At 46.2% G+C, this 26,380-nt stretch overlaps 1 protein-coding gene across 1 annotated transcript in view; it reads right to left on the bottom strand.

Annotated features, from left to right (window-relative positions):
* Window positions 1–2,658: 2,658 nt before the first annotated feature.
* The window catches only part of LOC141130160 (uncharacterized), a 147,903-nt gene continuing 124,181 nt past the window's right edge, over window positions 2,659–26,380 (bottom strand). Inside the window, exon 4 of the mRNA XM_073618107.1 lies at window positions 2,659–3,045. Coding sequence (XP_073474208.1) covers window positions 2,837–3,045 — 209 coding nt within the window. The 3' untranslated portion in view covers window positions 2,659–2,836. The remainder of the gene's footprint in view (window positions 3,046–26,380) is intronic.

Here is a 26,380-nt window from a genome sequence, read left to right as displayed (position 1 = left end):
AAATTTAAGCCCATCCCTACATGCCAAGGTTTTAGGTGTAGTCCTGGACTCTGAACTCTCTATTAAGCACCATGTCCAATCACTGTCCAAATCCTGCTGCCTCAACCTCCTCAACATCTCCAAAATACGCCCCTTTCTAACCAATGACACAACAAAGCTCTTAATTCACCCGCTGGTCATCTCTCACCTTGACTACTGCAACTCCCTTCTCATTGGCTTACCTCTACATAGTCTATCACCTCTTCAATCCATCATGAATGCTGCTGCCAGACTCCTCCACCTTACCAATCGCTCTGTGTCTGCCACTCCTCTCTGTCAATACCACCACTGGCTTCTGCTCGGCCAAAGAATTAAATTCAAAATACTAACAACTACGTACAAAGCCATCCACAATTTCGCCCCCAGCTACATCACTAGCCTAGTCTCTAAATACCAATCTACTCGCTCTGTTCGTTCCTCTCAAGACCTCCTGCTCTCTAGCTCCCTCGTCACCTCCTCCCATACTCGCCTCCAGGACTTTTCCAAAGCCTCTCCAATCCTATGGAATGCCTTACCCCAATCTGTCCGCTTATCTCCTACTTTATTAGCTTTTAGACGATCCCTGAGAACCCTTCTCTTCAGAGAAGCCTATCCTACCCACACCCAACAACTGTATTCTCATTTTCTCCATCAGCTCATCCCCCACATTTATTAACTTTTGTTTCCACTTGACCCTCCCTTCTAGATTGTAAGCTCTAACGAGCAGGGCCCTCTGATCCCTCCTGTATTGATTTGTATTGTAAGTGTACTGTCTGCCTCCATGTTGTAAAGCGCTGCGCAAACTGTTGGCACTATATAAATCCTGTATAATAATAATAAGGTGGCGCTAACCCACATGAGAAACAATATAATGCTATCAACATACAGTACCCTACACCCAGCCTGTCTCTGATTGGATGAAGTCAGACCAGTACAAAATACAATTCAGTTGATTGCTCTTTGTTAATGAACACAAGGATGATAACTCTTTATTGAATTCATGTTTCTTTTGTTTCCCTGTAAAATCCATGAAAAGCAACCCTATAAAAATATACATAAAATCAGCATAAACTATAAAGCTTTATAAAATACATAAAATAAAACCACCTGATTATTCAAGCAAATACAGTGAAACCTTGGATTGCGAGTAACGCGGTTAACGAGCGTTTCGCAATATGGGCACAGTTTTTTTTAAAATCCTTACTTAGTTTGCGAGTGTTGTCTCGCAAAACGAGCAGGATTCAAGCCACAGCGGTGTGCAGTACCGCATCTGACCCGAGGTGCAGGGGCGCCGGAGCCGATCAGAGCCGTTCGGAATTAGTTAAAAAAACTTGGAAATACTCCATTCCCGAGCCTTTCCGAGGTTTTCCGAGTTCAGCCGAGCTGTCCCTGAGCCTCTCCGAGGCTCTCCGGCGCCCCCCCACCTCTGGTCACATGCGGTATTGCATGCCATAGAAGTCCTTGCGGAACAAATTATGTTCGTTTCCATCGACTTCTATGGGGAAACTCACTATGATATGTGAGTGCTTTGGATTACCAGCATTCTCCTGGAACAGATTATGCTCGTAATCCAAGGTTCCACTGTAGCGTAAAATGTAACCTAAAATAACAATATTTAGTAGGGTTGTCCCGATACCGATACTAGTATCGGCACCGATACCGAGCATTTGTACTTGTACTCGGGCAAATGCTCCCGATGCTTCCCCCGATACCTTGAGAGTCAGCAGTTACAAGCTTCTCCCCCCGCGGCTTTCAGCTGCTTTAGTGACATATCGATCGGTGCTTGTAACTCCCCCACACGCAATCACCGCTGACTGTCACCGCATCCTCCATGCCTCCTCCGTTCTGCTGTCCCCCTACGTTCTGCCGTTCCGCTGTCCCTCTCTCTTCCTCTGTCCCCCTCCGTTCTGCTGTCCCTCTCTCTTCTTCTGTCCCCCTCCGTTCTGCTGTCCCTCTCTCTTCCTCTGTCCCCCTCCGTTCTGCTGTCCCCCTCCGTTCTGCTGTCCCCCTCTGTTCTGCTGTCCCCCTCCGTTCTGCTGTCCCTCTCCGTTCTGCTGTCCCTCTCCATGTCCTCCTCCTTCCTTTGTGAATGGACAGAGTACGCTGACTCTGTCCATTTACATAACAGATACATTGTAACCTCCTGTGATTACGATGTGTCAGTTTATGAATGGAGAGGAGCCGCTGTCTTCTCTCCATTCATTTTCAGTGCAGCTGGGGCTGCAGAGAAAGGGACTGGGGAATCTCTATCCTCGGTCTCTTTCTCTGTCTTAAGGGGGAGATATCAGGGGTCTGTTAAGACCCCTGATATTTCACCAAAGCCCCCCAACAGGGCTGATTAAAAAAAAAACAAAAAAAAACACATATTGCAATAAATAATAAAAAAAATATTATTGTAAAAAATAATAAAAATGAAAATAAAAAAACACACAGACACCGTTCACCCCCTCCCTCCACCCTGAAAAAAAGAAAAAAAAAAGAAAGCATTGTTAAAAAAAAACCAAAACACTGTCACGTGACATTAAAAAATTATCGGTAATCTGTATCAGCGAGTACTTGAAAAAAAGTATCGGTACTTGTACTCGGTCCTAAAAAAGTGGTATCGGGACAACCCTAATATTTAGTACTATATTACAAATAAGCAGAAACTTAGTTATAGGGGAAAATCTAGCAAGAAGGGGAAGTATTCTAAGTGGGATGGTGGGATATGATTGGAGGGATCACCAGAATTTCATCACATCAGGAAGGTCATACAAGAAGATGGCGGGTAGTAGGAGGGAGCCAGGAGGGGGATGTAGAAAATATAGACAAGCTGAGGTCATGCATGAAGATTACGGGAAGTACGTCTTTGTTGTCTCATCGTGGGAGATGGATTGTTCCTCCGTGTCTTATGGGTGGAGGGTCTCAGATTTCTTCTTATGCCTCGTAGTATGTACCAATGGGCGAAGAAGATGAGGGGCATTGTCAAAAGCAGAACCAGGAAGCCCCCAATTAAAGATCTCCTCAAACAGCTGAGACAAGGCTTAACTGCAAGAGAAGGAAGAGATCGGAGTGAGATATTTACAGAAGGTAATAATTATTCAGCTTCTATCTCTAATGGGTGGAAAATGACACTCTTCAGCCAGAATACCCCAACTGTAGACTTGTTTTGTGGTAAGCACAGAAATGTGAACCTTACATCCACTTCCCATTATATAACAACCTTAAAGTGGATGTACACCCTCCATATACCCAGTGAAGGTGATACACAGAGAGGAAATAAATCCTCCTGCATAAGCTGTACCCCATCCTTCACACAGCACACAGAAACAGAGTTGAGGCTGTCAATCAGCTGGAGCTTCCTCCTTTGTCACATTTTTCTGTTGGTGTCAGGGAAACTTGTCAGAAGTGACTCATGCAGAGAGCAGAGGAAGGAGGCAGCAGACAGAAATGACACTTAGTGCTCTGGACTGAGACACGCACACACGATGGGGGCGATATGCTTTGTTTATATTTCATGTCTGAGGTTTATGCATGGTATTGTCATAAAAAGTGTTTGGGGACCCGGGTCCTGCCCCAGGGGACATGGATCAATGCAAAAAAAAGTTTTAAAAACAGCAGTTTTTTCAGGAGCAGTGATTTTAATAATGCTTAAAGTCAAACAATAAAAGTGTATTATTGCTTTAAATTTCGTAGCTGGGGGGTGTCTATAGTATGCCTGTAAAGGGGCGCATGTTTCCCGTGTTTAGAACAGTCTGACAGCAAAATAACATTTCAAAGGGAAAAAAGTCATTTAAAACTACTCGTGGCTATTAATAAATTGCCGGTCCGACAATACACATAGAAGTTCATTGATAAAAACTGCATGGGATTTCCTCACAGGGGAACCCCCGAACCAAAATTTAAAAAAAAACTGGCGTGGGGGTCCCCCTAAATTCCATACCATGCCCTTCAGGTCATGTATGGATATTAAAGGGAACCCCGTGCCAAAATTTAAAAAAAAAAATGACGTAGTGGTCCCCCTCAAAATTCATACCAGACACTTCAGGTCTGGTATGGATTTTAAGGGGAACCATGCGCCAAATTTTTTTAAAAAATTGGCGTGGGGTCCCCCCAAAAATTCATACCAGACCCTTATCCGAGCACGCAACCTGGCAGGCCACAGGAAAAGAGGGGGGATGAGAGAGCGCCCCCCCTCCTGAATCGTACCAGGCCACATGCCCTCAACATTGGGAGGGTGCTTTGGGGTAGCCCCCAGAACACCTTGTCCCCATGTTGATGGGGACAAGGGCCTCATCCCCACAACCCTTGGCCGGTGGTTGTGGGGGTCTGTGGGCGGGGGCCCTGAAGGGCCTGGTATGGAATTTAGGGGGACCCCCATGCCAGTTTTTTTGTAAATTTTTATTCGGGGTTCCCCTGTGGGGAAATCCCATGCCATTTTTATCACTTTTATGAACTTTTATGTGTATTGTCGGACCGGCAATTCATTAATAGCCGCGAGTAGTTTAAATTACTTTTTTTCCTTTGAAATATCATTTTGTTGTCAGACTGTTATAAACACGGGAAACATGCGCCCCTTTACAGGCATACTATAGACTCCCCCCAGGTACGAAATTTTAAGGAATATTACATTTATATTGTTTGACTTTAAGCATTATTAAAATCACTGCTCCCGAAAAAAGGGCCATCCGATCGTGGCCCCCCCCTCGCGATCGCTCCCAGCCAATGAGAAACATCCCCTGCCTCTGTATTGTACACAGAGGCAGAGGATGTGATGTCATCTCTCCTCGGCTTGGGAGTTCCGTTCCAGCGCCGAGGAGAGAAGACATGTGAGTGAGTGCACAACACTACACAACACAGTAGAACATGCCAGGCACACTAAACACCCCCGATCCCCCCCCCGATCGCCCCCCGATCCCCCCCCATCACCCCCCCTGTCACAAACTGACACCAAGCAGGTTTTTTTTTTTTTTTTTCTGATTACTGCATAGTGTCAGTTTGTGACAGTTAGAAGTGGTAGGGCAGTGAGTGTTAGCCCCCTGTAGGTCTAGGGTACCCCCCTAACCCCCCCTAATAAAGTTTTAACCCCTTGATCACCCCCCGTCACCAGTGTCACTAAGCGATCATTTTTCTGATCACTGTATTAGTGTCGCTGGTGACGCTAGTTAGGGAGGTAAACATTTAGGTTCGCTGTCAGCGTTTTATAGCGTCAGGGACCCCCATATACTACCTAATAAATGTTTTAACCCCTTGATTGCCCCCTAGTTAACCCTTTCACCACTGATCACCGTATAACTGTTACGGGTGACACTGGTTAGTTAGTGTATTTTTTATAGTGTCAGGGCACCCGCCGCTTATTACTGAATAAAGGTTTAGCCCCCTGATCGCCCGGCGGTGATATGCGTCACCCCAGGCAGCGTCAGATTAGCGCCAGTACCGCTAACACCCACGCACGCAGCATACGCCTCCCTTAGTGGTATAGTATCTGAACGCATCAATATCTGATCCGATCAGATCTATACTAGCGTCCCCAGCAGTTTAGGGTTCCCAAAAACGCAGTGTTAGCGGGATCAGCCCAGATACCTGCTAGCACCTGCGTTTTGCCCCTCCGCCCGACCCAGCCCAGCCCACCCAAGTGCAGTATCGATCGATCACTGTCACTTACAAAACACTAAACGCATAACTGCAGCGTTCGCAGAGTCAGGCCTGATCCCTGCGATCGCTAACAGTTTTTTTTGTAGCGTTTTGGTGCACTGGCAAGCACCAGCGGCCTAGTACACCCCGGTCGTAGTCAAACCAGCACTGCAGTAACACTTGGTGACGTGGCGAGTCCCATAAGTGCAGTTCAAGCTGGTGAGGTGGCAAGCACAAGTAGTGTCCCGCTGCCACCAAGAAGAAGACAAACACAGGCCCGTCGTGCCCATAATGCCCTTCCTGCTGCATTCACCAATCCTAATTGGGAACCCACCGCTTCTGCAGCGCCCGTACTTCCCCCATTCACATCCCCAACCAAATGCAGTCGGCTGCATGAGAGGCATTTTTATGTCCTCCCGAGTACCCCTACCCAACAAACCCCCCAAAAAAGATGTTGTGTCTGCAGCAAGCGCGGATATAGGCGTGACACCCGCTATTATTGTTCCTCCTGTCCTGACAATCCTGGTCTTTGCATTGGTGAATGTTTTGAACGCTACTATGCACTAGTTGAATATTAGCGTAGGGTACAGCATTGCACAGACTAGGCACACTTTCACAGGGTCTCTCAAGATGCCATCGCATTTTGAGAGACCCGAACCTGGAACCGGTTACAGTTATAAAAGTTACAAGTTTGCAAAAAAAACACAAACAAAAATAAAAAATAAATAGTTGGCGTTTTATTGTTCTCTCTCTCTCTATTCTCTCTCTATTGTTCTGCTCTTTTTTACTGTATTCTATTCTGCAATGTTTTATTGTTATTATGTTTTATTATGTTTGCTTTTCAGGTATGCAATTTTTTATACTTTACTGTTTACTGTGCTTTATTGTTAACCATTTTTTTGTCTTCAGGTACACCATTCACGACTTTGAGTGGTTATACCAGAATGATGCCTGCAGGTTTAGGTATCATCTTGGTATCATTCTTTTCAGCCAGCGGTCGGCTTTCATGTAAAAGCAATCCTAGCAGCTAATTAGCCTCTAGACTGCTTTTACAAGCAGTGGGAGGGAATGCCCCCCCCACCGTCTTCCGTGTTTTTCTCTGGCTCTCCTGTCTCAACAGGGAACCTGAGAAAGCAGCCGGTGATTCAGCCAGCTGACCATAGAGCTGATCAGAGACCAGAGTGGCTCCAAACATCTCTATGGCCTAAAAAACCGGAAGCTACGAGCATTTCATGACTTAGATTTCGCCGGATGTAAACAGCGCCATTGGGAAATTGGGGAAGCATTTTATCACACCGATCTTGGTGTGGTCAGATGCTTTGAGGGCAGAGGAGAGATCTAGGGTCTAATAGACCCCAATTTTTTCAAAAAAGAGTACCTGTCACTACCTATTGCTATCATAGGGGATATTTACATTCCCCGAGATAACAATAAAAATGATTTAAAAAAAAAAAAAATGAAAGGAACAGTTTAAAAATAAGATAAAAAAGCAAAAAAATAATAAAGAAAAAAAAAAAAAAAAAAAAAAGCACCCCTGTCCCCCCTGCTCTCGCGCTAAGGCGAACGCAAGCGTTGGGCTGGCGTCAAATGTAAACAGCAATTGCACCATGCATGTGAGGTATCACCGTGAAGGTCAGATCGAGGGCAGTATTTTTAGCAGTAGACCTCCTCTGTAAATCTAAAGTGGTAACCTGTAAAGGCTTTTAAAGGCTTTTAAAAATGTACAAATTTTGTTGCCACTGCACGTTTGTGCGCAATTTTAAAGCATGTCATGTTTGGTATCCATGTACTCGGCTTAAGATCATCTTTTTAATTCCATCAAACATGTGGGCAATATAGTGTGTTTTAGTGCATTAAAATTTAAAAAAGTGTGTTTTTTCCACAAAAAATGTGTTTGAAAAATCGCTGCGCAAATACCGTGTGAAAAAAAAAATGAAACACCCACCATTTTAATCTGTAGGGCATTTGCTTTAAAAAAATATATAATGTTTGGGGGTTCAAAGTAATTTTCTTGCAAAAAAAATAATTTTTTCACGTAATCAAAAAGTGTCAGAAAGGGTTTTGTCTTCAAGTGGTTAGAAGAGTGGGTGATGTGTGACATAAGCTTCTAGATGTTGTGCATAAAATGCCAGGACAGTTCAAAACCCCCCCAAATGACCCCATTTTGGAAAGTAGACACCCCAAGCTATTTGCTGAGAGGCATGTCGAGTCCATGGAATAATTTATATTGTGACACAAGTGGCGGGAAAGAGACAAATTTTTTTTTTTTTTTTTTTTTGCACAAAGTTGTCACTAAATGATATATTGCTCAAACATGCCATGGGGATATGTGAAATTACACCCCAAAATACATTCTGCTGCTTCTCCTGAGTACGGGGATACCACATGTGTGAGACTTTTTGGGAGCCTAGCCGCGCACGGGACCCCGAAAACCAAGCACCGCCTTTAGGCTTTCTAAGGGCGTAAATTTTTGATTTCACTCTTCACTGCCTATCACAGTTTCGGAGGCCATGGAATGCCCAGGTGGCACAAACCCCCCCAAATGACCCCATTTTGGAAAGTAAACAGCCCAAGCTATTTGCTGAGAGGTATAGTGAGTATTTTGCAGACCTCACTTTTTGTCACAAAGTTTTGAAAATTGAAAAAAGAAAAAAAAAAATTTTTTCTGGGCTTTCTTCATTTTCAAAAACAAATGAGAGCTGCAAAATACTCACCATGCCTCTCAGCAAATAGCTTGGGGTGTCTACTTTCCAAAATGGGGTCATTTGGGGGGGTTTGTACTGCCCTGCCATTATAGCACCTCAAGAAATGACATAAACAGTCATAAACTAAAAGCTGTGTAAATTCCAGAAAATGTATCCTAGTTTGTAGACGCTATAACTTTTGCGCAAACCAATAAATATACGCTTATTGACATTTTTTTTTACCAAAGACATGTGGCCGAATACATTTTGGCCTAAATGTATGACTAAAGTAGAAAATATCATTTTTTTTCAAAATTTTCGGTCTTTTTCCGTTTATAGCGCAAAAAATAAAAACGGCAGAGGTGATCAAATACCATCAAAAGAAAGCTCTATTTGTGGGAAGAAAAGGACGCAAATTTCGTTTGGGTACAGCATTGCATGACCGCGCAATTAGCAGTTAAAGCGACGCAGTGCCGAATTGTAAAAAGTGCTCTGGTCAGGAAGGGGGTAAAACCTTCCGGGGCTGAAGTGGTTAAAGGTCAGGGCAAAGTAGCTGCGTTTGATGGACACAGTGGCTGCAATTGATGTGTTTTTTTATGAATTTTTCAGTTTGTTTGCGCCCCCCCCAAAAAAAATTTTGAGCACCAGCCGCCACTGAGTTTAACCACTTCCGGACCGCCATGCGACTATACATTGGCATTTTGAAGCGGGATATCTCTGTTATGGCAGCAGCTAGCTGCCATAACCCAGATATCCTCGTCTTCAGGCGGCGGTCCGGTTTACGATAATGGTAGTCTCTGCGGTGGATTCGCCGCAAGATCACCCTTAGCGGCGACGGGAGAGGGCCCCCTTCCCGCCACTCTCCCGCGCCCTCCGCCCCTTACTGGAGCCAACAGTAGCGGCGGAAGCGATCAGGGTCCTTTCCGTGGCTGGGTATGGAGATGAGTGAGGGGAAGATGGCCCCCAATCGTCTCCATACTATAGCAGGGCGGAAGCGACATCAAAACGTCACTTCCACCCATAGCTCTTAAAGGGACATTTTTTTTGTCATTTTTTCAAATGACAATTTTTTTTTTTATTGCATTTAAGTCTAAATATTAAGTCTTTTTGACTCCAGATCTCCTATTTAAGAGGACCTGTCATGCTTTTTTCTATTACAAGGGATGTTTATATTCCTTGCAATAGGCATAAAAGTGACCCAAATTAAAAAAAAAAAAAAAAAAACAGTGTAAAAATAAATAAAATAAAGTAAAATAGATAAGAAAATTTTTTTTTTTTTAAAGCGCCCTGTCCCGACGAGCTCGCGCACAGAAGCGAACGCATACGTGAGCAGCGCCTGCATATGAAAACGGTGTTCAAACCACACATGTGAGATATCGCCACAATCGGTAGAGCGAGAGCAATAATTCTAGCCACAGACCTCCTCTGTAACTCAATGCATGCAACCTGTAGAATTTTTTAAACGTCGTCTATGGAGATTTTTAAGTGTAAAAAGCTTGTCGCCATTCCACGAACGGGCACTCTCCTATCAGGCACCCACGTGGAGTCAGTAACCTCATCATCCCCTCCCTCCTCATCACTGGAGCAAAGCTGGCAGTATGCTGCAGCTGGGGGAACATGACTGCCAGATTGCTGTCCTTCCTGGGCACCCCCTCTATCTGGGCTCACGTTACTGCCTTCCTCTAGCTGGGTACCATCATTGGAGCCTTCAAAACGCTGGGAATCCTCCTGAAGCATTTACCCAACACTGTGGTCAAACAGTTCGGGGGACTCCTCAGGAGGACATGGTGGGGCTAGGGAAGGAGTGACTGATGCCATTGAGCCGAGGGAAGAGGCCACGTTGGCAGCTGCTTTGACAGACAAAGTACCCTGAGCCTGGGTGAGAGAGGATGAGGAGGATGAGGATGGCGTGGTCATCCACTCTACCAAGTCTTCCACATTTTGCGGCTCAACACGGCCAGCTGCTGAAAAAAAAGACAAGTGTGTCCCACGGCCACGTGCTGATGAGGATGCACCGTCTCTAGGACCAGCACTGTTGCCTCTAGAGACAAAGCCTGCTTGCCCTCTTTTATTGGCTTGTGACTGTCTGCCTCTCCTTGTTGGCCTTCCAGACATACTAATGGCCTGCAGTGAGATGTAGCTGCACAAAGCTGGGATGTATATATATATACTGATACTGCAGCTAGCAGAATCAACTGCCTGCCTGTGGTACTAATAGGATCAGAATAACACCACCAACTTTCTTCAGGTAGCTTTAGGTGCACACTGTGCAGAGGACGCAGTACACTAACTGTAAATACTGTAGCTGCCTGCCTGTGGTATTAATAGGAGCAGAACAACAGCAATTGTCTTCAGGTAGCTTTAGGTGCACACTGTGCAGAGGATACAGTACACTAACTGTAAATACTGTAGCTGCCTGCCTGTGGCATTAAATGGGGCAGAACAACAGCAATTGTCTTCAGGTAGCTTTAGGTGCACACTGTGCAAAGGACGCAGTACACTAACTGTAAATACTGCAGCTGCCTGCCTGTGGTACTAATAGGATCAGAAGAACACCACCAATTTTATTCAGGTAGCTTAAGGTGCACACTGTGCAGAGGACGCACTACACTAACTTGTAAATACTGCAGCTGCCTGCGGTACTAATAGGATCAGAACACCACCAATTTTCTTCAGGTAGCTTTAGGTGCACACTGTGCAGAGGACGTACTACACTAACTTGTAAATACTGCAGCTGCCTGCAGTACTAATAGGATCAGAAGAGCACCACCAATTTTCTTCAGGTAGCTTTAGGTGCACACTGTGCAGAGGACGCACTACACTAACTTGTAAATACTACAGCTGCCTGCGGTACTAATAGGATCAGAAGAACACCACCAATTTTCTTCAGGTAGCTTTAGGTGCACACTGTGCAGAGGACGCACTACACTAACTGTAAATACTGCAGATGCCTGCCTGTGGTACTAATAGGATCAGAAGAACACCACCAATTTTCTTCAGGTAGCTTTAGGTGCACACTGTGCAGAGGGCACAGTACACTAATTGTAAATACTGTAGCTGCCTGCCTGTGGTATTAATAGGAGCAGAACAACAGCAATTGTCTTCAGGTAGCTTTAGGTGCACACTGTGCAGAGGATGCACTACACTAACTTGTAAATACTGCAGCTGCCTGCGGTACTAATAGGATCAGAAGAACACCAGCAATTTTCTTCAGGTAGCTGTAAATACTGTAAAAACACCTGCCTGCCTGTCAGTAGGAAGAGAATAACAGGAACGGATCTAGCTAAACTGAATACAGTGTATATACACACACACACAACACCTAGGATGCATATATATACACAATACACTGTAAGTGCAGCTAACTGACTTGCCTGCCTACTCTATCTAACTTAAATCAAATGACACTGTCTCTCTCTCTCTCTCTCTATCTCTCTCTCAACGCCAGAACACACTACACAGGGCCAACGTGCAGGCGACCTTATATTGTGTGGGCCATAATTGGCCAAAGCCACCCTGGCTTTGGCCAATTACTGCTCTCTGTACAGACAGCGCTGTGATTGGCCAAGCATGCGGGTCATAGTGCATGCTTGGCCAATCATCAGCCAGCAATGCACTGTGACGCGCTACTCGAATTCGGCGCGAACTGCCCATAACGTTCGCAATTCGGCGAACGGTCAAACATGCGATGTTCGAGTCGAACATGGGTTCGACTCAAACTCGAAGCTCATCCCTAGTCCTGGTCCTATGTGTGTGGTGACCTTTCAGGGTGAGGCAAGAGTGTATGTTTTAAGTTGTGCTATTTTGTGTTTCTTTAACATTTTTGAATGTGTTGTTCGGTTGGCCAAGGGTCCTAGTAGTTAGCCTAAAGTATTTTTCTACGGTTTAAGTGTTCATTTTGATGTCTCAATTGTTTGTCAGTGGGGAGAAGTTTGTGTAGCTAGTGAAGAAATCTTGGTTTTGGCGGGAAAATGGCAACATTTTGTTGTGGCCTGGCTTTTGTTGTTGTCTGCCATGTGGCCATGGCCGTTGGCCATTTTGAGAGGCGCAGTTTAAGGATTTTGTCCTGTTTGACCTGTGGTTCATCCTAGAGGGGAAGCTGCTCCAATTCCTTTGTATGTGTGTGTAGCCATGCGGTCTACTTTGCACTGAATTTACTAGCTTTAACTGAGTTTCTTGTACTTTTGGCGGTGTGTGTTTTTAAATATTTTGGAGTTCCTCAGAGGGCAATTCATTGTTTTGAGACTTGTATTGTATAGCCTGCAGAGGAGGAGGGGGGCTTTGGTTGACCTCTTTGAGCCATCTTTTTATAGGAGTTTCAGTTTGGGCTTTTGTGGCACTGTTGTGTGGTATTTCGGTCTCAAAACTTGTGGTTTGATTTCCCAGGGGTATGTGAGTCAAGGGTTATTCCCTCCCATTTGCAATATGGGGGTTTATTCCACCCTCTCCTGGACAAAAGTTTCAAATTGTTGAAATATATATGATGTGAGCCATAGATTTTTTAATGTCTTTAATAGACATAATATTGAAGCTATTCAAGGCTCCCCCTCCCTCTTCCCGTACATTGATATGTAAATAAACCAGTTAGATGGGTTTTTAGAGCTGAGAAGACAGGAAGTTCTTTGCAGGTGTGCAACAGGAAGTTGGTGGGAGGAGCTGGGGGTCTTTTAACGTGTGTTTGGAAGGACAAAATCATTCTGATTTTTAAATTGAATTAAGGTTTATACTGTAATACAGTTTTGGGTAGAGCGCAAACAGGAGGCATCCACGTTATTGTTGTAATATCGAGGTACAGAGAGAAGCCACATTGTTCTGTAGAGAAAGCAGGAGTAAGCGTGCTGTGCGGTTTAGTCTGACGACGCAGTGTACGGTCGTACAGCGCAATGCGCTTGTGTATGCATACACTGTGAGGTGTAGAGACATAATTCGGGTAGGGTGATCTGTGGTTGTTGATGAATCATTTGGCATAGTTAATAGTTGGTTGTTAAAAGAGTGGTGTAGTTCTGTGCCAAAAGTGTTGGGACAGCAAGCCATAGAGTTGACACCTCGGTTAGGGTTTCTAGTTGGGGGACTGGACCAGATATAGTGGTTGTAGTCCGCCGATCCACCTTAAATGAAGGCACTGGGTAGGGCTCTCCTAAATGGGTGCAATGGTTTCCCTGGACGCAGGGGTAAGACGATAAGCCGATTTGAATCGCCATGGGTAATGGCAGTCTGTGCAAGAGAAGAAGGGAAGTCAGACGGTTGCACAGTACACAAACTCTAGTTTCAGGGAAAAGACCATTAAACCCTTTAAAGATTGGTATTTATGGTCAGAGAGTACAGTAAGGTGTATTCCTTTGGAAGGTACTTTTGATGTCTGGAGGTACGAGATCCCAGAATAAAAATACTTTGGAAGTAGTTCAGCTGTGGTTTCAGAAATCTGTAATGATTAGTGAGTTGATGGATGTGTAGTACACGTTTGTGTGATTAAAAATTCTCATGCCTGTTTTTGAACTTTGTGTGGCTGGTCCATGCAAAGATTTCAAGCTGCTTTCGTGTTTCTCCCATTGTATTTTTTTCTATCACTAACAGAGTGAAGGCAGCATTCCATCTGGTTGTTTTGTTTTTTCATTTTTGTTTTGGGAAATATGAAATATCTCCCCCACATTTGTATCTAAATGTTTGTATGTAGTAACAAGAATATGTTTGAACCTACCGCGACTGCCCTCCTACATGTTGTGGGTGTTGTATTTTAGTAGGAAAGTGAAAGTAATGCCGCGTACACACGAGCAGACTTTCCGGCATACTTGGTACGGCGTGCCGGAGTCCGTCGGACAATTCGATCGTGTGTGGGCTCCAGCAGACTTTTTTTTCTCAAAAGTTTGGCAGACTTAGATTTGAAACATGTTTCAAATCTGTCCGACGGACTCGAGTCCGGTCGAAAAGTCCGCTCGTCTGTATGCTAGTCCGACGGACAAAAAACGACGCTAGGGCAGCTATTGGCTACTGGCTATGAACTTCCTTGTTTTAGTCCGGTCGTACGTCATCACGTACGAATCCGTCAGACTTTGGTTGATCGTGTATAGGCAAGTCCGTTCATTTGGAAAGTCCGCCGTAAAGTCAGTCGAAAAGTCCGCCGGACAAATGCTGCCGTAAAGTCCGCTCGTGTGTACGCGGCATTAGAGGTCCAGTTCTGTAAGGAGTATAGCTTCATATCTGGATATTACCCTTCGCTTAGACGCAGAGATATTTTAACCTTCCAGTCCGGTCGTGTGTACGCGGCATAAGAGTTACAGAGTGTTTAGTTATTATTGGTTTTGAGGAATGTCAGTGACAATTTACCAATGTACACAAATGTTGTATTGTTTACCATTCTTTGCAGGTTAAATATGAAGGATAGAGTAATAACTTTTGTTTATAAGAATCTGTTCAGGTACAATGAGTTTCTGAAAGTGTATGTACATAGAAAGCAGGTATATAAGAAGGTAAAAGTATCATAGGCTATTTCATTGGTTTTTTTTTTCTGCACCATTCTAAACCCTGCATGTCTTCCTCCAGTTTGTAATGAGGAGGAAAAGGGGGGATGATAATGGTGAGAATTTTCAAACCAATAATACTAACCGCTCTAATTCTAGCCAAGTTTGTGACAGGTGACTGGGCCCATGTAAAGAAGTTTAACCACTTCCCGCCCGGTCAATAGCATATTGACGTTTGGGAAGTGGTTGCGTTATCCTGACTGGGCGTCATATGACGTCCAGCAGGATATCATGCCAGCGCGCGCCCGCGGAGGCACGCAGCGCCGCGATCGGGAACGGTGTGTGTACCTCGGACACAGCGCTTCCCCTATCACGATAAACAACCAATTTTTATTGGCTGTTTACCATGTGATCGGCTGTGTCAAAGTCACAGCCGATCACCTGTCACAACAAACAAACAAATTAAATTGGCTGTTTACCACGTGACCGGCTGTGTCCAATCACAGCCGGTCACAAATGTAAACATTGAGTAGCCTATACCATCTGATCCCTGCTCTCTCCTCACACACCGATCGTGTGAGGAGAGAGCAGGGATCAGTGAGTGAAATCAGTGTCTGTCTGACATTTTATTGTATTGTACTGTGCACAACATGGCCCCCCTCCAATAAAGAGGACCTGTCACACAGCCCAGCCAATCAGCCCATCTGTCAATCAGCCCATCTGTCAATCAGCCCATCTGCCAACCAGCCAGAGGCGGCTTTAGGCTTTGTGAGGCCTTAGGCAAAACTTACACATGAGGCTCCACGGACTGGGATGCTCCAAGATGAGGCCGCTATTCCTCAGGCTGCGGGCAGTATCTGATTTGTTCGTCAGCTCCTAAGCCACAGAGTCCCAGTGGGGGTAGGCGGAGCCACTGGCGTCAACTTCAGTGATCGAGAACAGGCAAATTAGGCGGCCGCGAGGCCCCTGTGAGTGCGAGGCCTTAGGTGACCTCCTAATTTGCCTAATTAGAGAGCCGCCTCTGCAACCAGCCCATCTGCCAACCAGCCCATCTTTCACAGGCCCACCGCCATCGGTACCGCCACACAGGCTACCAGTACCGCCATCGGTACCACCACCAGTAACGCCACTAGTACCTCCATCAGGCCCACCATCTATACTGCCACACAGGCCGCTACCAGTATCGCCACTAGTGCCGCCATCGGTACCACCACCACCCGTACCACTGTCAGTACCGCCATCGGTACCACCACCACCCATACCACCACCTGTACCGCCATCACCACCTGTACCGCCACCACCACCCGTACCGCCATTGGTACCACCACCTGTACCGCCATCGGCACCACCAACACCCGTACCGCCACCGGTACCGCCATCACCACCTGTACCGCCACCACCACCTGTACCGCCATCGGTTCCACCACCACCCGTACTGCCATCGGTACCACCACCACCACCCGTACCACCATTGGTACCACCACCACCCATACCGCCATCTGTACCACCACACAGGCCCGCCACTAATACCTCAAATCGGTACCACTACCACCAGCAGTACCATTACACAGGCCCACCAATAAGCATTGCCATAATGTCCCAAAGGGTTTACACACCTGAGGAGGCATATGAGATTCTTGCCATGTCGGATGATGAGTGCAGCGGGGAGCTCACATCATCCGATTCTGGTTCGGAATACGAGCCAGTGGAGGATAGTGGATCAGAGTCCGAGTCCGCGGAGGAAACCGTCCCTCCCAAAAGAATGAGATCAGGACCAAGATCACGAGATCTTCCCACCACCAGCAGCGCCAGACCCCAGGAAGAGGAGCCCAGTACAAGTGCTGGAATTACACGCCCAACCCAAAGAACCCAGCCCCAGTCCTACCTTCCCGATGCCCTGGCAAACCCCTTATGGTTGCCTGCCAACTCAGGATCCGCTATCATCCCCCCTTTCACCGCACAGCCAGGTGTGCAGCCCGACACTACAAATTTTTCTCAATTCGATTATTTTTCTTTATTTTTCCCACAAGATTTTCTGCAGAATATGGTGGATCAAACTAATTTGTATGCATCCCAATTTATTGCTGCCAACCCCAATTCTTCCTACGCCCGCATGTTCCAGTGGCAATGTATCACACTGGATGAATTTAAATTGTTTTTGGGCTTTACTTTCAATATGGGGCTTACAAAAAAGAACAAAGTCCATGCATATTGGTCCACCAACCCCATCCAACACATGCCCATATATTCCGCTGTCATGTCCAGGACAAGATATGACATGATTATGCGTTTTCTCCACTTCAATGACAATTCACAGTGCCCTCCCCGAGATTATGCCAACCATGACAAATTTTACAAGATACGCTCCCTAACCAATTCCTTTTCCCAGCAATTTAGAGAAGTTTTCATCCCAGACCAAAAAATTTGTGTGGACGAGTCTCTCATACATTTCTTTGGCCGACTGCACTTCAAGCAGTATATACCAAGCAAGAGAGACAGGTATGGGCTGAAATTAAATAAATTATGCGATTGAGCCACTGGATATGTCTTCACATTCCAGATCTACGAAGACAAAGACTCCCAGCTCCAGCCCCGTGACTGCCCCACATATATTGGAACCAGTGGGAAAATTGTCTGGGAGCTAGCATACCCCCTGTTTGAAAAAGGATACCATTTATATGTCGACAACTATTATACCAGCCTGCCTCTTTTTCATCATCTTTACAGTAAAAAAAACCCGACCTGTGGTACCTTCAAAAAAAACCGTAAGGGATTCCCACAAAATCTGTTGACAAAAAAAATTGCAAAACGGAGAATCGGCATTTATGAGGGACGAGGAGGTGTTGGCCATGAAGTGGAGGGACAAGAAAGATGTCCACATCCTCTCTACCATCCACAATGACACCGTGGTGGAGATCCAAGAAGACACGGCCCCTGTCAGGTCCCACACTTACCAGACAGGCGAGTCCGCTTGGGCAGAGGGTAGGCTCCCTTACGTATCCGATTCGGGGCCCCTGGTAGAGTAGACAGGAGGCCACGAATGCGGAGTGGTATGAGGGCCTGAAGTAGAGTCCTGGAGCACGATGGTCTGGCAAGCAACCGGTGGATCTTCAGGCTGGGTAGAGCAGATGCTGGGCAGGAGCTAGTCAGGCTGGTCACACACAGGCAGAGGTCGGCAACGGGCTGGCAGCAATGGTACAAGAGGGTTAGGCAGAAACGAGGTCAGACAAGCCGGGGTCGGGTTCAGGCAGCAGACAAGGGAGGTCCAAAGGGCAAGCCGGGTCACAACGGGTAAACACAAGGATACAGGAACTAGGGATGATCACGGAACAAGGTACAGAGCTGTTTGATCAGGCAGCACTGGGTCAGCAATGAGGCAGGCTTCAAATAGGCCGATTGGCGCCAAAACGCCGCGCACGTGCGCGCGCCGATTCGCCAAGGCGCGCCGCGCCCCCGCACGCGCCCGAGCGCGCCCCCGACACCGGCGTGCACGCTCACCAACCGGGTCGCGCCAAAAGCAACGCCCACAGGCGGACGCGCGCTAACGCGAACGCGCGCTAGCGCGAACGCGCGTACGCACGAACGCCCGGACGCCACCCCGCACGCCACGGTCGGCCAGTCTAGACACACCAGCGCCCCCAGGGACACGCGCCCCAGCACGGACAGGAACGCGAGCGCCAGCACGCCCCGGCGCGCCCCGGCGCCCAACCAGGTAACCTCTCTGACAGCCCCATTGTAAAGCCTGAATGTGTCCACGACTACAATATGTATATGGGGGGGGGTGGATTCAAACGATCAGATGCTACAGGCCTATTTATCAACCAGAAAGTCCCGTTACTGGTACAAGAAAGTTGCCTTTCACCTGTTTCACATGGCCCTTTTTAATTCGTTTGTCTGCTACCAAAAAGCAACTCAAAACCAACAAATCACCTACCTGAAGTATATTGAATATATCGTCACTGCCCTCATTTTCCAACAAGGTCCCGCCCCAGGAAGCATTTGCTCTGATAATGTGAGTTGACTTCACGAGCAACACTTTCCCTATAGCATTCCCCCCCACAGAATCTGGAAGAAGACGCCAATTGAAATGCTGTGTATGCAGCAGAGGAGGAGTAAGAAGAGATTCCAGCTATTATTGTCCCCAATGTCCCTCCCAACCTAGCCTGTGCATCGGAGATTGCTTCAAAAGTTATCATACATCCATCCAATATTAGTTCCCTGTATTATTACCAGACTGCCATTTCCCCATTTGCCTGCTACCATGTTAATTAACTGACCCTGGCCTGTTTACCGACGATGTCTTTGCTTGCCGATTTAAACCACATTTCTGACTTCCACGTGCATCAACCTCAGCCTGTTTACTGACGATGCCTCTGCCTGCCGATTTAAACAATGTTTCTGACTTCCACGTGCACCGACCTTGGCCTGTTAATCGACCATGTTTTTGCCTGCCACTTGGACTGATCTTTTGGCCATCTACTTTAGTACACAGGGGTCGCACATATGTGAGGGGCTTCAGAATAGAGTTCTGAGTTGAGAAAAACAGTTTTTCGTTTTTTGTGCTCCCAGAACAGGGTCTGGTTGCCTGGAGGCTTCAAAGCGATTTGGGTGGGAGAAGCCTCTATTCCTGTCCCCCTGGCCCTAAGTTTGATGGTCCTTCCTGCTGCCTGGACCAATACTTTGGCTGTGCTGACCATATTGCTGCCTGTAATGACCCATGACATTATGGACCATGTTTCTTCCTGCTGTTTGGACTAATACTTTGGCTGTGTTGACCATATATCTTCCTGCTGCCTCTACTGACTTTGGACAGTATTTCTGCCTGCTACCTGGACCTGTGCTTTGGCTGTGCTCTGGCTGTGCTGACAGTATCTCTGCCTGTACGAACTATGGACAGTATTCCTGCCTGCTGCCTGGATGATTGCTTTTGCTGTCGCTGACCTCATTCCTGCCTGCTGCCTGGACCGATGCTCTCCTCTGTGGACCACTGCACTTTAAAACCACAGGTAATCTTTTGTTATTTGGTATTTACCTGCTATGTGTTAGAAATATGAAGGGCCTTCAAAAATGTGATTGGTAGTCAGAAAATGATATGTGTAATTAATGCTGCTAGAATGCCTGGAGGTGCTACTTGGATTTTGGGCCTCTGTATGTGGCCAGGCTGTGTAAAAGTCTCAAACATGTGGTATCGCCATACTCGGGAGGAGTAGCAGAATGTATTTTGGGGTGTCAGTTTTGCTATGTACATGCTATGCATTATAAATATCTTATAAAGGGACAACTTTGTATAAAACAAAATGCATTTTCATTTTTTTCCACATTTTCCAAAAACTTCTGGAAAAAAATGAACCATTCAAAAGACTCATTATGCCTAATAGATTATACGTTGGGGTGTTTTCTTTCCAAAATGGGGTCATTTTGTGGACAATTCCATTGTCCTGGTGCTCCAGGACCTTCAAAAATGTAATAGCTGGTTGAGAAATGAGATGTGCAGAACGCCTGAAAGTGCTACTTCAATGTTGGGCCTTTGTATGAGACCAGGCTGTGTAAAAGCCTCACACATCGGGTATCGCCATACTCAGAAGGAGTAGAGGAATGCATTTTGGGGTGTCATTTTTGCTATGTACATGCTATGTGTTAGAAATATCTTATAAATGGACAACTTTGTGTTAAAAAAATGCATTTTCATTTTTTTCCCACATTTTCCAAAAACTTCTGGAAAAAATGAACTGTTCAAAAGACTCATTATGCCTCATAGATTATACGTTGGGGTGTGTGCTTCCCAAAATGGGGTCATTTTGTGGACAATTCAATTGTCCTGGTGCTCCAGTGCCTTCAAAATTGTAATAGGTGGTTGAGAAAGGATATGTGCAATTTATGAAAGTAGCCTGAAAGTGCTACTTCAGTGTTGGCCCTTTGTATGTGGCCAGGCTGTGTAAAAGTCTCACACATGTGGTATCGCTATACTCAGGAGGAGAATGTATTTTTGGGGTGTAGTTGCAATTATGCATATGCTGTGTGAGACAAATAACCTGTTAATATTAACCAGTTTGTGTAAAAAAAAAAAATTTATTTCTTTCTCGGACATCACGGGACACAGAGCCACAGTAATTACTGATGAGTTATATAGGTATCACTAGGTATTGGACACTGGTCACACCCTAATCAGGAAGTTCAACCCCCTATATAATCCCTCCCCTTCCAGGAATACCTCAGTTTTTACGCCAGTGTCTTAGGTGTTGGACGTGCAAAGATGTCCTGTGCTGAAGCTCCAAAGGGAATATCCTGATATCCTATACTGGGGCAAGCCAGGCGAACCGGATCCATTCAAAGTGTCTTTCATGGCCGAATTGGATGGTACCCGGGCCTCGTGTCCGAAGAAACGAGGTTTTACCTGTAACGCTTCTCTTTTTAGAGAGCTGGACCCCACAGATCAGAAAATGGCTTTAAACTTCCTAATTTCTGGCGAGGTGCTTTACAGGGCCAGAACTGAAGGATCCCCCTACTCGTAGGGGGCCCCAGTCTCTGACGGTTTTTACAAACGGAGCCCACCGTGAGAGGTGAAGATTGGGTCTGTGTATACAGAACCCTGCAGCTGGATAAGGTAAGTGGAGATTCCACACAATTTTCGAATTCTAGTGGGTTTTCTCCTTTAAGGTAAATGCATGCTATGCCTATTGTGACCACCGGGGGCTGCCAAGAGCACAAACCTTCTCATGCTTGATTCTGTCTCAGTGTTCGCTGCACAGGCTCTTCCGATGGCTCCAGGTAAGATGGTGGGGTTTTTTTTTCTCAGCTGGGATGTTCCCCCCAGGCTAGGGGAGGCTTAGGTATGCTGTAAGGCAGTTTTAAACCGCACTGTCACCGCCGCTGCCGCCGCCGAAGCCGCCGAAGCCGCCATTGCAATGCAGGGCCCATCACTGCCGGCCTCCTCCTTCTTCCCCCACCCCCAGCCTTCCTTCAGGATTGTCAGGAAGGGTCGGCTCGCGCCGGAAGCGCTCGTTTTTCAAAAAACGAGGGGGGGCGGGCCATCAGCACAGCGTCAGCGTGCTCAGACGCCCACAGTGCCAGAAAGCATGGCTATTTAAAGCACACTTTACAGGTGCTCTGAGCCTTGGAGGGACACAGAGCTGACAGTCGCATGTAAGGTGGGACACAGGCATTCTCCTAGGCTGCATTTACTAAGGTAACACCAGACTGGGCAGTTGGTAGCAAGGCTTTACCGGACTACATCGCTCAGCAGTCAGTGTTCATTTTTTGGATACCTCACACCTTGTTGTTTTGCACTATGGGTAGAAGAGGTTCAAGTGCCCCCAGAACCAGAGACACTAGGGGATCTCGTTCAGGCTCTGAGGACCCCCTGTCTGCTACACCCTCCCCTCCTGAGGGGCCAGGGATGGCTGGTCAGGGAGAGCCGTTGGGGTTAGGGGCTACACTTGCTTCCGGCACTTCAGCCCCTGTATACATTACACAAGAGGTTTTTTTCCTCAACCATTACTGGTTTAGAGGAAAGATTAATGGCCATGATTACATCTTCACTCAATGGAAGAAAACGCACTGGGCCTTCCTCTGTTTCCCAAGACCCTCAGACAGAGGAGCTCTGGGATAAAGGAGACGAATGCCTTTCAGAGGATCGGGATGGGACGGATGATTCCTCTTCGGAGGAATCAGGTGGAGAGGGACCCTCTGCGACTCCCCAGGAGGAGAAAGTCTTAGTGCAGATCCACACTGGATTGGTCCGCTCCACATTTAAATTGCCCGTACCTGAAACTGTTAAAGAATCCTCTTCTGCTTTGGGGTCACTGAAACCTTTCCAAGCAGCACATTCTTTTCCTGTTCATAATTTACTTGAAAAGCTCCTTTATTCTGAGTAGGATCACCCAGATAAGCGATTTCTTCCGCCGAAAAAGTTTTCTACACTTTATCTTATGGAAGAAAAATTTATTAAGAGGTGGGGAATACCGGCCATTGATGCGGCCATTTCCTCTATAAAAAGTAGTCTGACTTGTCCTGTAGACAACGCTCAGATGCTCAAGGATCCTGTGGATAAAAAGATGGAATTCTTATTGAAAGATGTTTTTTCCTTAGCAGGATCAGTGGCCCAACCTGCAATAGCAGCGATTGGAGTCTGTCAATACTTAAGAGACCATGTTAAACAGGTCATCAAAGTATTACCTGAACAGCAGGCCCAGGGGTTTGCTAACCTTTCTGCAGCCTTATGTTATGTTGTTGACGCCATCAGAGATTCTATCGTGCAAACCTCTCGTCTTTCACTTGGGTTGGTGCATATGCGTAGAATCTTATGGTTGAAGAATTGGTCAGCCGAATCACCATGTAAGAAGCTCCTGGCTGGGTTTCCCTTTCGTGGTGAAAGGTTGTTTGGAGAAGACTTGGATAACTATATCAAGAGAAAATCTTGTGGGAAAAGCACTCTCTTACCTGTCAAGAAGAAGAGTAAGCGTCCCTCTTTTAAACGGACTCTTTCCCCAGCGCCAGGGGCATCAGCCTCCAGGCAGTCACGACGGCCTTCTCCGTCTGGGGCAAGGAGTCAACCCCAGGGACAGAAGAAGTCCTGGGGGAAGAAGTCTTCTAGACAAGACACTAAGGCCTCTTCGTGAAGGGGTGCCCCCACTCGCTCGAGTGGGGGGAAGACTGCTGCAGTTCTCAAAGCTCTGGCAGGAGGACTTCCAGGACAGATGGGTAATCTCCATGGTAACCTTAGGGTACAGACTAGAGTTCCAAGAGTTGCCCTCTCCTCGTTTCCTCAGATCAGGTGTTCCCGGAGAACCAGAGAAGAAGCAGTCGCTCCTTCTAGCGATAGAGCGACTTTTGTCGCAAGAGGTCATTATGGTGGTTCCCACAAAGGATCAAAGATTGGGCTTCTATTCCAACCTTTTTATGGTCCAAAAACCAGATGGGGATGTCAGACCCATTCTGGATTTAAGAGATCTGAATCGATTCCTAAGGATACAGCCCTTCCGTTTGGAATCAATTCGGACAGTAGTGTCCACCCTGCAGGGAGGAGAATTTCTGACATCAATAGGCATCAGAGATGCAGGCCTACCTGTGCCCATTTTGCCTGCTCAGCAGAAGTATCTGCAGGCAAAGATCACTGCTCTAAGGGAGCTGATTCTGACAGTCAGGACCAAGAAGGGTCCTTCTGTCCGTCTTTGTATGAGGCTGCTGGAGTAGAGGGTCTTCATTCGAAACAGTTCCCTATGCTCAGTTCCAGTCAGGACTGTTGCAACACTGTATTCTGTCGGCCTGGAACAAGAAGGTTCAGGCATTAGACTTTCCAATGCACCTGTCGCATGCGGTGTGTCAGAGCCTCAATTGGTAACTCATACCCAAAAACCTGCAGAAGGGGAAATCCTTTCTACCGGTTGCCTGGGATCCTCTTGCAGGCGGGACGGATGCGTTGGTGATTCCGTGGCATTGGTTCTCACTGATTTATACATTCCTTCCTATTCTGTTACTGCCACGGCTCCTTCGCAGGATCAGGCAGGAAAGGAAGTCGGTACTTCTGGTGGCCCCCGTTTGGCCCAGAAAGACTTGGTAGGCAGAAATAGCAAGGATGACGGTGGGTTCCCGGTGGACCCTACCGGTACGCCTAGACCTGTTATCTCAGGGTCCAGTGTTCCATCCTGCCTTACAAACGCTAGATTTGACGGATTGGCTATTGAGACCAACGTTCTGAAAAGTCATGGGCTTTCAGGTCCTGTCATATCTACCTTGATCAATGCAAGGAAGCCAGCTTCCAGAATGATTTATCATAGAGTCTGGAAAGCTTATGTATCCTGGTGTGAATCCAGGGGTTGGCATCCCAGGAAATATGTCATAGGTAGAATTCTTGATTTTCTACAATTAGGATTAGAGATGATGTTGGCCTTGAGTACCATCAAGGGCCAGGTCTCGGCCTTATCAGTGTTGTTTCAACGGCCGCTTGCTTCACATTCTTTGGTCCGAAACTTTATGCAGGGGGTGATGCGTCTTAATCCTCCGGTTAAGGCGCCCCTAAACCCCTAGAACTTGAACTTGGTTCTATCGGTGTTACAGAAACAGCCTTTTGAACCAATACGTCAGATTCCTTTGGTCTTGCTGACGAGGAAACTAATTTTTCTGGTAGCCATCTCTTCTGCTAGAAGAGTATCAGAAATAGCAGCTCTTTCCTGTAAAGAGCCTTACTTGATTATACACAAGGATAGAGTGGTACTGCGCCCTCATCCTAGTTTTCTACCGAAGGTGGTTTCAGATTTTCATCTAAACCAAGACATTGTTCTGCCTTCCTTTTTTTCCAGATCCCTGTTCTTCGGAAGAAAGGTCACTACATTCTTTGGATGTAGTAAGAGCAGTCAAGACCTATCTGGAAGCAACTGCTCAGATCCGCAAGACGGATGTCTTGTTCGTGCTGCCAGAGGGTCCCAATAGAGGACAGGCAGCGTCAAAAGCGACCATTTCTAAATGGATTCGACAATTGATTATTCAAGCTTACGGTTTGAAATGGAAGGTTCCTCTGTTTCAGATCAGGGCACATTCCACAAGGGCTATTGGTGCTTCTTGGGCAGTGCATCACCAGGCCTCTATGGCTCAGATCTGCAAGGCCGCAACCTGGTCTTCAGTCTATACATTCACCAGATTCTATCAGGTGGATGTGAGAAGGCATGAGGATATCTCCTTTGGGCATAGTGTGCTGCAGACAGCAGTACAGGGTCCTCAGGTCTGATAGCACCCTACTGGGTTGTGATTCCCCCCCCTCAGTTGGCATTGCTTTGGGACATCCCATCAGTAATTACTGTGGCTCTGTGTCCCGTGATGTCCGAGAAAGAAAATAGGATTTTTTATAACAGCTTACCTGTAAAATCCTTTTCTTTCTATGGACATCACGGGACACAGAGGTCCCACCCCTCTTCTAATACACTTATATTGCTTTGCTACAAAACTGAGGTATCCCTGGAAGGGGAGGGATTATATAGGGGGTTGAACTTCCTGATTAGGGTGTGACCAGTGTCCAATACCTAGTGATACCTATATAACCCATCAGTAATTACTGTGGCTCTGTGTCCGTGATGTCCATCGAAAGAAAAGGATTTTACAGGTAAGCTGTTATAAAAAATCCTATTTTTCCCAAGAATTGTGGGAAAAAATTACAGCTTCAAAAAACTCACCATGCCTCTTAGTAAATACATTGAACTGTCTACTTTCCAAAAAAGGGTCATTTGGGGGGTATTTGTACTTTCCTGGCTTGTTAGTGTCTCAAGAAATGAGATAGGCCTTCAGGTGAGATAGTACATCAGGTGTGATCAATTTTCAGTGATTGGCACCATAGTTTGTAGTCTCTATAACTGTCACAAAGACCAAATAATATACACTAATTTTGGTTATTTTTACCAAAGATATGTAGCAGTATAAATTTTAGCACACATTTATGAAGAAAAATGACTTATTTGCAAAATTTTACAATAGAAACAAAAAAAAAGTATGTTTTTTTCAAAATTTTCACTGGTTTTTTTGCTTATATCGCAAAAAATGAAAAACCCAGTGGTGATTAAATACCACCAAAAGAAAGCTCTATTTGTGAGAAGAAAATGATAAACATTTTGTTTGGAT

The sequence above is a fragment of the Aquarana catesbeiana genome, linkage group LG02 (assembly GCF_042186555.1).
Source record: "Aquarana catesbeiana isolate 2022-GZ linkage group LG02, ASM4218655v1, whole genome shotgun sequence".
Lineage (NCBI taxonomy): Eukaryota > Metazoa > Chordata > Amphibia > Anura > Ranidae > Aquarana > Aquarana catesbeiana.
This window is presented reverse-complemented; position numbering and strand designations above follow the sequence as displayed.